This window comes from Drosophila eugracilis, unplaced genomic scaffold, assembly GCF_018153835.1.
Source record: "Drosophila eugracilis isolate 14026-0451.02 unplaced genomic scaffold, ASM1815383v1 contig_75, whole genome shotgun sequence".
Classification (NCBI taxonomy): domain Eukaryota; kingdom Metazoa; phylum Arthropoda; class Insecta; order Diptera; family Drosophilidae; genus Drosophila; species Drosophila eugracilis.
The window spans coordinates 2,667,951-2,680,953 of NW_024573645.1; the positions used below are offsets into that span (position 1 = coordinate 2,667,951).

The window sequence follows — 13,003 nt, forward strand, 5'->3', positions numbered from 1 at the left end:
TGTTTTAGCACACCAATTCCATGTCCGGTCTTCATTGTAAACTCCATTAAATGTCGAGCTATAGCATTAATAATTAATTATGTGAACTTATGACATTAACGAGGCGCACATCGGCAGGCAATCTTCAAATCACCGAAACCCCTCATCAATACGCATAAAAATAAAGTCAAAAGAGAATCAAATGTATTTACACATTTAATTATTAGTGGGAAAAATCTCGCCAACGGCGCAGTTATCTTCCAAACGCTTGGCAATGGGACACCAAAGCTTTGGGTAGGATTTCTTCAACATCTCTAGATTCCCAATGATGTACAGACCCCAACGGGCACGAGATAGGGCCACACACACCCGATTTTGAAGACGCAGAAATCCAATTTGGCCGGACGGATTGCTACGTACTAGCGAAAGCAGGACAATATTGGCCTCCAGGCCTTGGAAACTATCCACACTTGCCACCTTTACCCGATATTTTCGGGGAAGCTAAAAAAAAGGAAGTCATATTATAATTAAAATGCAAAATATTTTCTCTATTTACAAACCGCTTTCTTAATGCACTCTATTTGCGCATTGTAAGGTGAAAGTATCACAATATCACTATGCTCATATTTAGCCTTATTAATGAGAAACTCAGCTAAGTTTGCTAACATGTCAGCTTCGTAGGGATTCTCAAAGGACATGTCAGCGGCGCGCTGCTCTGGTTGGTCGTGTTGCACAAGAAACAAGTTTCTGTCCACAAGGCGGATGTCTTCGTATTCTTTTACAGAGTCTGAACACTGCAATTCATTATAAATGCTTGGCACCAGTAGCTTTGAAATGCAGGGACGCATGCGATACTGAAGATTAAGAAATGAGAAGGGCAAACCAGCCACGATAAGGCGTTCGAAAAGGGAGACTTGTGGCACTTTACTGCTGCCGGTGATCGGTTGAAGCTGCTTGTGATCACCGACGAGGATGACATGTTCCGTGTGCGGCGTAAGGCACGCCACGATGTGTGCCTCTTGAATTTCGGCTGCTTCCTCAAAGATAACGCACTTTGATTGCAGTAATCGGAACAGAAAGTTCAGGCGAGCCGCACACGTAGTGGTCATGGCGAGCAGATCCTTGTCCTTTGCCAGAAAGAACTGGAAAACCATACGAAGCGTGTCGATCCGCTCAGCCACTTGGTGCACTTGTTCTTGCGCTGCCAGAGTCTGCTGGTAGCTCTCTTCGCTGCCATCAAAGTTTGCGTACAGGGTTTGCAAGTTCTGAAACTTTTTCTTGTATTCACAGTTTACCAGCCACCAAATCCGCTTTAAGCGAGCTGGGACTAAATCCGGATTAATCATGGTTCTCACATTGAACTTGGCTATTTGTGGATTTCGGGTCTGACATCCGAAGCGAAGTATTTCTTCGGTGTATTGCGACACCTTCACGAGGAATTTGTCCAGCGAGTCGTTGGTATAGGTCAGCACAATGATTGGACCAGTGCCTAGAACTTTGGCGTTCTGGATCAAGCTTTTAACCAATTCGACTGAAAGGTGCGTTTTGCCCGTGCCTGGAGGTCCTTGAATTATGCTGAACTCTCTGCTATAGGCCTCCTTGAAAGCTTTCCTCTGACTCTCATTAAGAGGTAGATCTTCAGGCAGTTTGTCCATCGTAAACGTCTTGCCATTATGACTCAGATTTACTTTTGGTTCTCTATACGCCGGCAATGGTATCTCCAACTAAATAAATGATAGTTTGTACATTACCGTATTTGTTTTGTTACAATATGCTTACTTTTCCATCTATAATATAGCGACGCATGGGGAACTGATCCGCGCTGCAGGTACTAAGGTAGTTGTGAACCCTAAGATACGGTTCGAAAAACACAGGCGTCTGGAACATTATCAATGGTCGGTCGTAGATGCTTCCAATATTATATTGTTTGACAATCTGTACACTTAACTGTAAATATAAATAATATATTTAAAGTATTGGCATTAATAATAGTAAATGTATTACTAACACAACCCTCTTTAAGTTTTTCCGGCTCAGTGTAACCAACGGCGGCCAGAATAAGATCATCAAAGGCCAAACTCGTTGTAAGGCACAACAATGCTCCTGATTTTATGTCGGCCAACCCATTGTTGACTCCTTTGCTCGATTTTCCTTCATTGAATTTCACTTTAAGGAAAACTAGGCTGTGGCGCTGGGCCTCGGCAAACTGCGGATTTAAAGCTAAGTACGTATTATACCACAGAAGTCGCTGTTGTTCCAGATCTTTCAGATCTGATCCAACACGCAGTTGCTGCACAAACTCGTATAAGGGAACTGAAAAATCATCGCACAGTAATTTTCGCTGAGTGTTCAGGTATTGGACCACTTTATTGGATACAGGGAGTTCGTCCTCAGAGGATTCCGTTGTGTCTTTCTTGCCCAATAACTTGTCCAGCGTTGGATAGATTTGTCCCTTGACATGTTGTGAAACATTCCTGGTAAATACTTCCAGGCCATCAATCAAGTCGCTTTTAAAGGAAGCAGCCAGTTTTTTGTATAACTCAACCAATTCGTAACCCTGACCACCAAGTACTCCAAGCTTATGGGCTCGTAAAAGTAGCCACTTAATGTGAGTCAATATCAGTGCTGAATCGTCATCGCATTTACCCACAGAAGCCTTAGCCAGCAATAGATTTTTTATCTTGTCCAGAAGCACAGATTGTCGGCTAAAAGCCGACAGGAACTCTTCATCAAATCCGCCTAACTCAAGTTGACAGAGGGATTTCAAGATATCCACGAACAGGCCGACACGTTTAACACTATCATTGGCCAGCAATTGATTTACAAAAAGATCTCGCTCCTCAGACAAGAAGTACAGGAACATGTCAACGGGTGGCAGTTTTTGAGCCCTAGTTAAATCGGAAAGGGAAAATCGACCAGCTGCCTTACCGTCGCTTCCGGCATCCACAGAAGTGGCCTCCAAGTTGAGTTGCTTTAAGTAATGTCCTATGAAATTCATGAAACTAAATAGTAAAATTGTGTTAATACTTCGGTAAAATACGTACCCGCAGGAGGGGTGTATTTAATGTGCTCCTCATTTTTCTTAAATTCCAGGGACTTCACCTTTTTCTCCAGACCCTGCAACAATTTTTCCTCATCCTGATCGAACCAATCTTCATCGGAACTTGACATAGTGTTTCGTGCAAAATTGCGTCGCAGATAAAAAGCTAGCAAGGCAAAATAAAAACATAAAGTAAAAACTAGTTAAGAAGGAAAAGCAACCTACGGATAAAGCATATAATGACATAATCTATTAAATACAGATTCTGAAATATATTAATTAGAAGACTATATATCTATAAGATTTTCAGCAAAACAGTCTTAAACATACAAACTATTTCTTGTTTTCCATGCAAATGAATATTTACTGTACCTGTGTAAAAACGTGTCATTTTATGGACGAATGAATTTTTTAGGATCTGGGCACACTGAAGCTAGGGGAGTTGATTGTTGTGGCATAATTTCGCGTAATTATATTAGATATCGCGTTTCGGTTTATTTAGCATTATAATTATTTCCATCGCAACGACCTAAGTAATTTGTTTAAAATCTTACAATTAAACCACGTATGTATAAAGCTGGCTTATATCCCGTTGTTTACTTTCAAATCAGCGCGCGCAATTTACCCAAAGATAACTAAGCGCAATGGAGCGAAGTCGCCGGGGCAGGACTCGGCGGATGCCATCGCCTGGATCGGATAACGACAGTTCCATGGCAGGTCCAAGTAGCAAGAGGAGCAAACATTTTAACCAAACCGAATATGAGGCAGAACGGGAAGCCGAAAAAGAAGATTCGGAGAGTTTTGAAGAAGCGTCTACTTCGCAGTCTGCAAGATCTCAAGGCATGCGTGCATTCCAAAACGGTCAAAACATATCACAGCATGCTGGCACTTTTAATCTTACGGTAGGGCTTAGTAATATATACCATCACGTAAATATTTAAGTTATCCTTTCTTTATCTAGTCGGAGCTATCCATACCTACAGCATTTGACCGCTGTGGCAAAGTGATTTCCATGCGTCTTACCAACTTTATGTGTCACTCAAATCTATTTATGGAGTTTGGACCCAATATCAACTTCCTAGTGGGCAATAATGGCAGTGGCAAGAGTGCTGTGATCACCGCGTTGGCTCTGGGCCTGACTAGCAGCGCTAGAGCCACCAACAGAGCCAGCAGTATACAGAGTAAGTTCAATAAAAGTGTAAATCCTTTCCGAATTTTAACATATGTATGTATTTCAGAGCTTATAAAAAACGGCCAAGCAAGTGCCACCATAGCCATAACGCTTTCCAATACGGGATTGCGACCCTTCAAAGCGGACGTTTTTGGACCACATCTCACTGTTGTGCGTCAAATACGACAGTCCTCCTCAACCTACGATCTACAAGATGCTCGAGGCAAAAGCGTCTCTAAGAAAGTGTCCGAGATCAGACGCATGCTGCTCTGCTTTGGTATCAATGTGGAGAATCCCATTTTCGTGCTGAATCAGGAGGCGGCGCGTGAATTTCTGAAAGAGTAAAACAATCCTCACACCCTATTAAATAAGTGCCTTCTAAGCTTGTTTTGTTATTTGCAGATTGGAGCCAGCATCAAATTACAAACTGCTGATGAAAGCAACTCAACTGGATGTTTGTACTAGCAGCCTCACCGAGTGCCATGCACAGCGAGGCCATTTCACACAAGACCTGGAACAACTTGAAAAGGTGGAGTATAATTTATAATATTTCCTGTCTTAATATATATCTCTGAATTCAACAGAAACGTGATGTGGTTGCCAAACAAGTTGAAGCTGAAGAGGAAAAGCTGTCTATACTTAGGGATAAGGAAGTTGTCAAGGTATGTATAATAAATATATAAAATAATAATACCTAATACTTATACACTCTTTTTTTATTAAGGAAAAATTGGAACAGTGTAAAATCAAATTGGCATGGATGGCTGTCACGCATTACCAAAAAGAACTGGAAAACCTAGAACACTCGATTAAACTGATAGAAAACAAAAAGACCAAGCTAGAGCATACCACATCCAAAAAAGAGACTACGCAAGCTACTATGACACAACAGCTAAGGTGAGTCCAGTTAAAATCTTAAGATATATATTTAAATTGTATAAATAATCTTTTTGTTTAGCGCTTTTAAAGCTACAAAAAATCAAGCATTAGAAACCTACGCAGTTCAGGAGGAAAAACTGAGATCAGCAAAGCGGGCAGTACAGGATCTGCATTTAAAAGTCAGCAATGTTAAAGCTCAGATCGTGAACTCCGAACGACGTTTGCGAGAAGATCAACACGCTTATGATGAATGTGAGAAACTTATTGAAAACTACCACGCCGACTTCAATCGGGTGAAAGATCAGCGTGAGCAGCACGTCAATAAGATGGAGGCGTTGAAGAAGCAGGTAGCTGACAGCGAAGATATCATCACCAAGTTGCGGGAAGAGCAGCAACTAATTAAGCGGGAACTAAACGCAGTTCAAGAGAGGGTAGATGCTATAAAAAATGACAGATTACAACTGCATAAATCAAAGCGTGAGTTATTCATCTTTTTGTCTTATATCGTTCCTTATATCTTGAGTTTTTACAGAGAAAATCAGTTATGAAATTGAGGCGCTTTCTCGCAATAAATCGAATAAACTGTCCGTCTACGGTGAGCAAGCGATACAGGTTGTGCATGCCTTACGAACTCAATATGCCGGCTCCAATATGCACAGGATGCCACGAGGACCTCTGGGCCAGTATATTAGTGCTCCCAAGCCAGAGTACAGGGATCTGGTCGAGAGCCAACTCATGTCCTGCCTACGTTCCTTTATCGTTAGCTCAGATAGTGAACGTCAGTCGTTGCGTATGTTGTTGCAGAACAAGTTCGCCGGCGGTACTATGCCCACCATTATCACAAGTCCCTTTACGGATCGCGTTTACGATGTCTCCAGGAACAAGGTGCGACCAACCACGCAGAATACCACAGTTCTCATCGATGAAATTAGGTATGCTTAAAAGTGTAATTAGTTCATGTATCGCTTTGCTTATTTTAAAAACATCTTGTATTTCTAGCTGCGATGATCCAGTGGTAATGAACTACCTCATTGATATGCTACGAATTGAAACGGTTCTGGTAACGGAGTCCAAGGAGACTGCTGAGTTCCTCACATCCGACACTGAGAATGTGCCGCCCAATCTGACGCGAGTTCTGGTTCCCAGCCTAGGATTGGAGTACATACCATCGCCCAATTATGCAGTCTATTCGACTAAAATAAATCCTGCGAGATATATTCATATAAATGTTGACGATCGCATCCGCCAACTGCATATGGAGCAAAGTGATCTTGAGGAAAAAGAAGCTTCTTTGGAGAGAGACTACATGCAACATAGAAAGGTACTGGAAAATAGCCATCAAGAGATAACAAAGAAAAGCGCCCTGATTGGTCAGCATCAATCAAGAAATCAGCGGGCAATGCAGCAAATAATGGAGTTACAAAACTTTGATTACCAAGAGCTGCCCGAATATGATCGTTTGGTAGGTTCAAGTTCTAATATTCTAACTGTCATATGGTATTGTATTGTATTATTTTTATAGAAATCTCATTTAGCCGACAGTGGCGAAAAAATTGAAAAATGCAAAGAGGAACGAGAAATGCTGCAGAAAAAACTTAAAGTTATACAAGAAAAGAAGGAGTCATTAGAGGCAGTTGAAGCCGAAGAAAAGAGAGCTCTTGAAGGTATTCAAGAAAAGCTTTCCACACTCGACACCGAGGCTCGCGAAGTGGAAAGCAAGATCCGTAGTCTTGATCTTCACTATGAAGAAAATACAAAAAATTTGCAGAAAACAATGGAGCTCGAAAGGAAAATGCTCAGCGAGAAGGCGACCGTGCTGAGTGATTTGGAGAAGGCTCGAAGCGATGCCGAGAAATTGGGAGAGTTTGTAGCCACGACGCAGTCAGAGGAACAAATTCGCGAATCGATTAGTCGCTACAAGTCGAAAATCAAGCAGGTGGAGCAGTTAAACTACAATCCCGAAGAGTTAGAGAGAGCTTTGGTAGATCTGCGAAACGACCTGGGTCTTCAAGCTCGGCACTTGGCTGTGGTCGAATCCGTGATCAAGAAGCTACGCATGGCGTACCATCAAAGGGCGCAGCTTTTCCAGAGATCGCGCCATCATTACTTCACAATGGTTCAGTTTCAGTTTGAGGTAACTTAAATTATAGTAGAATTATGTTATTACCTTAAAAACTGTAATCCTTAATAATTTACAGCAAGCACTGGCTATGCGAAAGTTTAAAGTTAGTTTTGAGACGAGCGATAGGGAGAAGACGTGGAAGATCAACGTTTTTCCACCCAGTGGAAATGAAACATCTAACACGAGGAGCTTGTCAGGTGGTGAACGTTCATTCACCACAGTTTCTTTGCTAAAAGGACTTTGGAGCACTTCAGATCATCCTTTCTATTTTCTGGACGAATACGATGTGTTTACGGTAAAATTGCCTAATGTGAGTCATTTATGTTGATGTTCTAAAAAATATAAATATTTTCAGGACGAAGTAAACCGCAAGTTTATTACGGAAATCCTCATCGGCGAGGGTTTGGAGTGGTTGTCTCGTCAGTATTGTTTTCTTACGCCCCAGGATACCAAGGTCGAGGCTAGCAATCACATTACAGTGCACAAGTATGATTGTAATTTTTTGATTTAAATACCTTTTTATATTTCATTTTTTTCTGGCCAGATTGGAGGCTCCCGACCGGTAAAGCCGTAAACAAATATATATACTAGGAAGTTGCAGGACGACGAAGCATCAGTATCAACTATTTTTAAAGTTAAGGAACAAAAATTAAATATTTATCTGTACGTAGGATTAAGGACTACAATTTATTGTTAAATTAGTTTAAACGTTAAAATGTAATTCGTAAGTTTAAAAAAATATAAAGAAAAAAGAATAAACGCTATAGTTGGATCCCGCGACTATAAGATACCAGTTACTGTTTTACACAATTTTAAAATATTTATTTTGTGTAGTGGAAATTCACAAGCGCCACCTTTTTTCAGAAAAAGCATGCAGTGACATCTCTAAATCTCGTATTATAACTTTCCAGTTCTTATATTTCCCGTGATTTTCATTAATTTTAGGTTTTCCGGGTTTTTTGGGCGTTAAAGTGGGCGTGGATTTTCTACAAAAAGCTAAAACCATCTTTCGAGCATGGTGAGCGTAAGAGTGGGTGTGGCGTGATAATGGTACAACCATAAGATGCAATGGCATCTCAAGACATCTCGTACATATGTACCTAATCTCAACTTTCTAGCTCTAATAGTTCCTGAGATTTCAGCGATTTTAATTTTTCGCGATTTGTGGGCGTTAGAGTGGGCGTGGCAGGATGCTGTAATAAACTTGCGCTGCGTAGGGACAAGAATCTTCATGCTTAATCGCAACTTGCTATCTTTTATAGTTCCTGAGATCTCAAAGTTCATACGGACAGACGTACAGACGGACATGGCTTAATCGACTTCGCTATTGATACTGATCAAGAATATACATACATATATATACTTTATAGGGTCGGAAACGCTTGGTTATATAACATAACATTATAACATACATGTCACTTTACGAGAACCGGGAATAAAAACAAAACATAAATGCTTAAGAAATAAAAATTCGAATTAGTAACACACTTTTTTTCGATGTGGCAACCTCGGCACGTACAAGCTGGCAACACTTCCGGGAGTCATCAAGCAATTTGACCGTGCACTAACCATCAGCTGTCAGTAACCTCAACGCGGCGGCAACAAATTTGTCTTATTTATTTGTTAAACTTACAAAGTTTGCACAATGAGCCGCAATTACAAGGAAGACCAGACGAACGAGGTCGAGGCGCTGGACTCTATATACTGTGGGGAAATGGAAAGTAAGTAGGAGCATAACATTTCCCTAGAAGTCAAGCTCAAAAAGCGGCTTTACAGTTCTCGCCACGGAGCCACACCACAAATTCCAGATTCCCATTGCCACGGAGGAGTACAATGCAGAGGAGCCAGAGAACGGGCTGTCCTGCAAACTGGTCTTCACATACACAGCCACATATCCGGATGGAGCGCCCGTTGTGGAAATCGAGGAACCGGAAAACTTTGAGGACTCTTTCGAAACGGGCCTTCTGGAACATCTGCAGAAGACAATAGAGGAGAACCTTGGCATGGAGATGATCTTCTCGCTGGTAAGCAGTGCCCAGGAGTGGCTGAACGAGCGGTGGGACGAGCACAAATTCCATCAGGAGGAAATGCGTGAACAGAAGCTGAGGGAAGTTGAGGAAGAGGAGCGCAAAAAATTCGAGGGTACTCGGGTAACGGTGGAATCATTCCTTACTTGGAAACTTGATTTCGAGGAGAGCACCGGCATTGCTGCTAAGCGGGAAAAGAACAATGTGTCTAAGAAACAGACTGGACGTGAACTCTTCATGTTAGACACCACACTCAACGATTCGGATATTAAGTTCCTTCTGGAGGCGGGCGAAAACATTGAAAACGTCAAAATCGATGAGGCTTTGTTTCAGGACCTCGGCGAGTTGGATTTGGATGATGACGATGATGAGGATTGGGTGCCTGGAGCGGACGACGATGATGATTAAGTGGCTCTAAAGTGAAATGAATAGTTCTCCAAGGCATGTTCGTGTATTGTATATAACATTAAATGCCAACTCGTTTATTAATCTAAGTTATTTTGGTTCTGCAAGCTCATCTCAGACAGGCGGTAACTGGTCTCCGATTTGATGTCGTCCAAGTCGAAGAACTCTTCGTCGCTGTCCTCCTCCTTTGACTTTTCTTCTGCCTGACTCTTTTTGGCTGCTGGCAGTTTCTTATTGGGAAAATTCAGGTTCGACCAAGAGCCGGGCTCCAGTTTGGGTAGAGTAATCTCCACTTTTGTGCCGTACATATGCGCACTGGCCTTGCTCACGTCGACAATCTGTAAAAAAAAAAGGTTAGCTAAAAATCCCAGTCACATTTTAGGACATACTCCGCGCAATTCCAGATCCAAGTCAAACCTGGCGTTGTCCTGCTCGGGAAAGATTAGGTTGACGTGCAGCCTGATTGGATTAAGCTCAACCAGACTCTGGCTGTAGTCATATTTTTTGGCATAAATGGCCACTACTACATTGGTGGCCGTCTGGTGCCAATCATAGCGGCATTGCACAACCTTTTTGTCCTCATTCTGGAAGTGCAAATCGAAAAATAAGTTTGGTTTTTCATAGAACTTCTTCCTAACTACCCACCTCCTTCACCCATTTATGCTGCCCATAGGCACATCCCTTCTGCGCCATGAACTGTGCAAAGTCCGAGGTTCGTTTCTGGCAACATGACCAAAACTTGAGGCCTTCATGGAAGATGGGCACTCCTGGATGGTAGGTGCACTCGCCGAAATCGCTGCTAGTGGCCGCGAACGAGTATGAGCAGCCGTTGTTCTTACAACTGGTGCCCACCTCGATGGTGTCGCTGGATTTCTCCGATACTGGAGTTTTGGCGGTAAAAACGATCTCTTTCAAAGCGGGTGCCACCGTGGGTAGCAGAACAGTCAGCGGTGATTCAATGGGTGGTCGAGGTAGAGCTTCTCGGATTGGAGCGCGTACCTCGATGACCTCGTCCTTGTCCGACTCATCCTTGACTGGTTTCTCTGGCTCTGGAGGCTTGACATTGTTGTGTTTTGCTAAAGTGCAGCCCTTGATGTTAAGGAACTCGGTAAAATCCACTGACTTCTTGTTGCAGCAGGCCCAACCTTTGTAAGCGTCATGGAAAAAGGGTTCTCCCGGATGGTGCCGGCAAGATTCTAGGCGGAATTAGCGGGGGGTCAAACTTGTATCACACATGTGCTTTGATAAAACCGTTGACAGCTTACCATCGTTGTTGGTCGTCGGATCAAATAGCTGGCCACAGCCTCTGTTATAGCATTGCTGCATGTTAACTGTGTTTGGGGTAGCTTAAAGTAGAAAAAATTCGCTTAAAATCTAGAATATTCGCAGTGTATGGGACAATGTGACCAGACTAGAAGGCTCTAATTTGTTAAACTGACAAGGTGTTGGTAATTGAACATTGGTATGAAGCGGTCACACTAGAAATGTAACCGCGATAATTTAAAATTATAGAAATACTAATGAATTCGAAATAGTTTTACTTTAAATGCTGAAGCGGGGAAAAGTTTTACGGATATATTTGGAGATATTTATTCGTTCTAAGGAGGTGAAACCTTTGATTTATTTATCGAGCAAAATTATTGCTTTCTTAATTTCCTGATCTAGCATTCCATTTATTTGATTTAAATCTGTGATTGTTAGAACATTAAAAGCCATGATATAAATGTAATCTGTGACTGCCAGTGCCTTGGAGTATGTGACAAATAGCAGCTTTTCGACCACCACTAATCGCTGGTTGGTTTGGAAAGGCCAGCAGTCGCAAATGCAGAGCAATTAAAAGTGATAGTAAATTTGGAATTATGTTAATTACTGCCACTGTTCGGCAGGCCATTGCCAGTCTTTATAGAATTTGCTAATTGCAAGACGGAATTGAACTAAAAACCATTATTCGCAAAAATCACTTGAAGGTCACCGCTGCTTTGGCTACGTGATTTTTGCACGGAACTGGCTAAACGACACTTTGAAATTAGATCAAAGAATGGGCGGGCACCGGGAGTCTTTGTCTTGGGTAACTTTTAACTGGTTCCCGGGGGCCCCAGGTAATGTCTCCGCCTTGCATGATTGTTTATTTGTCACACTCAGTCATATACACACGTTTTCACGGTTTCATTTTCATTTATTGCCCGCGGTGTCAGAGCATTAAATGAACTTGCACACGGCAAGAAAAGCTGTAACTGGTTCAAAATTAAATGAAATGTTTATAAGTAAGTCAATATGGAAAACGCCATACGAAACGCCATACCATTTAAAGCTTCTTTCTACTTCCTAGTCAAACTGCATTTAAACTTTGAAAAGAAAAATGTTAATCATTTTTCACAAAAAATTTATGTTACCCCTTATCGAAAATGCGAAAATTGGTTATCTCAGATTTTCTCCTCAAAGTCTCATTATTATGTCCATAACTAGGCCAATAATGCTCCAAATATACCATAGAATGTTATACCTCGATGAGCTTGCTTTTCTAATTCGACACATTTCTGCATTTAAGGTACCAAAAGTAAATATTTTTCACAAAAAAAAATTATGTTACCCCGAAAATTTTTCAAAAATATTTGAATCATCAGAAAGTTTACTTAAGACCTAAAAATTGCGTTTCTATTTCATTTTTTACTGTGCTCTCTTTCAAATTGTCGTTTCGCTGGAAATTCTTGTGGTCAACAAGGTTATCAACACGCCTGGCCTGGCCTGGCGCTGTTCCTGTGCCGCACTTCAAATAAAAATAAAATTATGACAAAGTCAGCGTTTTCCGCAGCTCCACAGGCACATTCGGCTGTTGGCTGCGGCTGTGAATCATGCCATTGCTAATGATCCGTTGCCCATTGTTGTGAAACCGAACGAGAATTGTGGACTTTTTTCTGGTGCGAGGCAGTGCGGCTTTTGGCTTTTGACAATTGCAGAAATACAAGTAAATAAATAAATAAATATAACGGGCGGCGAGTGGTCGCAACATCGCCAGTGTCACTGGAAATTAACACCGCCCGTTTTGACTTTGGCTCCAGCTTTTGTGTTTTGCCCCGGCCGCCGGGGCGTATACGTAGTTTAGCATACAATGGCAACAGCAGTAGCAGCAGGCAACAGCAAACATGCAATTGTGGCGCTGGCTGTCATGTCATATTGCACAGATTTCCCGCAATGGCAAAAACATTCGCAGCATTCCAGAGCCACTGACGATGCCCAAGACGTGCGTGCTCCGATTGCCCAGTTACCATTGCCAATACTTAGCCTACTTGTCCTTATCGTCGATTGCCGATTGGCTGCCAATTTCAAAGCTGAAAAACTGAAGATGGATTTTGCAATTAGGCCGCCGCAATGCAAATGAT

The 13,003-nt window shown here is 42.0% G+C and overlaps 4 protein-coding genes across 6 annotated transcripts; 2 read left to right on the plus strand and 2 right to left on the minus strand.

The window, feature by feature from the left end:
• Nucleotides 1-161: 161 nt before the first annotated feature.
• Nucleotides 162-3,178, minus strand: LOC108116586 (NFX1-type zinc finger-containing protein 1). Of its 2 annotated transcripts, none has more exons than XM_017228529.1 (5): nt 3,024-3,178; nt 1,988-2,964; nt 1,759-1,926; nt 540-1,703; nt 162-480 (listed from the first exon to the last, which is right to left on the minus strand). In XM_017228529.1, exons 1-5 carry the CDS (start codon nt 3,148-3,150, stop codon nt 196-198), a joined length of 2,721 nt encoding a protein of 906 aa, XP_017084018.1. In that variant the 5' UTR covers nt 3,151-3,178; the 3' UTR covers nt 162-195. The 2 variants fall into 2 exon arrangements, with proteins under 2 accessions (XP_017084018.1, XP_017084019.1); XM_017228530.1 differs by having other exon boundaries at nt 2,908-2,964; nt 3,024-3,054.
• A 282-nt stretch (nt 3,179-3,460) lies between these two features.
• LOC108116712 (structural maintenance of chromosomes protein 6) lies at nt 3,461-7,942 on the plus strand. Of its 2 annotated transcripts, none has more exons than XM_017228734.2 (14): nt 3,461-3,552; nt 3,631-3,921; nt 3,981-4,200; nt 4,258-4,531; nt 4,593-4,719; nt 4,775-4,852; nt 4,915-5,087; nt 5,149-5,546; nt 5,602-6,001; nt 6,069-6,531; nt 6,592-7,203; nt 7,268-7,486; nt 7,547-7,677; nt 7,736-7,942. In XM_017228734.2, exons 2-14 carry the CDS (start codon nt 3,664-3,666, stop codon nt 7,755-7,757), a joined length of 3,375 nt encoding a protein of 1,124 aa, XP_017084223.2. In that variant the 5' UTR covers nt 3,461-3,552; nt 3,631-3,663; the 3' UTR covers nt 7,758-7,942. The 2 variants fall into 2 exon arrangements, with proteins under 2 accessions (XP_017084223.2, XP_017084222.2); XM_017228733.2 differs by having other exon boundaries at nt 3,463-3,584; nt 3,651-3,921.
• An 803-nt stretch (nt 7,943-8,745) lies between these two features.
• Nucleotides 8,746-9,707, plus strand: LOC108116701 (RWD domain-containing protein 1). Its single transcript, XM_017228718.2, has 2 exons — nt 8,746-8,912; nt 8,968-9,707. The coding sequence occupies exons 1-2, from the start codon at nt 8,837-8,839 to the stop codon at nt 9,624-9,626; spliced, it is 735 nt and encodes a 244-aa protein (XP_017084207.1). The 5' UTR covers nt 8,746-8,836; the 3' UTR covers nt 9,627-9,707.
• LOC108116700 (cysteine and histidine-rich domain-containing protein) lies at nt 9,671-11,043 on the minus strand. The gene is made up of 4 exons (XM_017228717.2): nt 10,889-11,043; nt 10,269-10,819; nt 10,013-10,207; nt 9,671-9,961 (listed from the first exon to the last, which is right to left on the minus strand). The coding sequence occupies exons 1-4, from the start codon at nt 10,947-10,949 to the stop codon at nt 9,704-9,706; spliced, it is 1,065 nt and encodes a 354-aa protein (XP_017084206.1). The 5' UTR covers nt 10,950-11,043; the 3' UTR covers nt 9,671-9,703.
• Nucleotides 11,044-13,003: the final 1,960 nt, after the last annotated feature.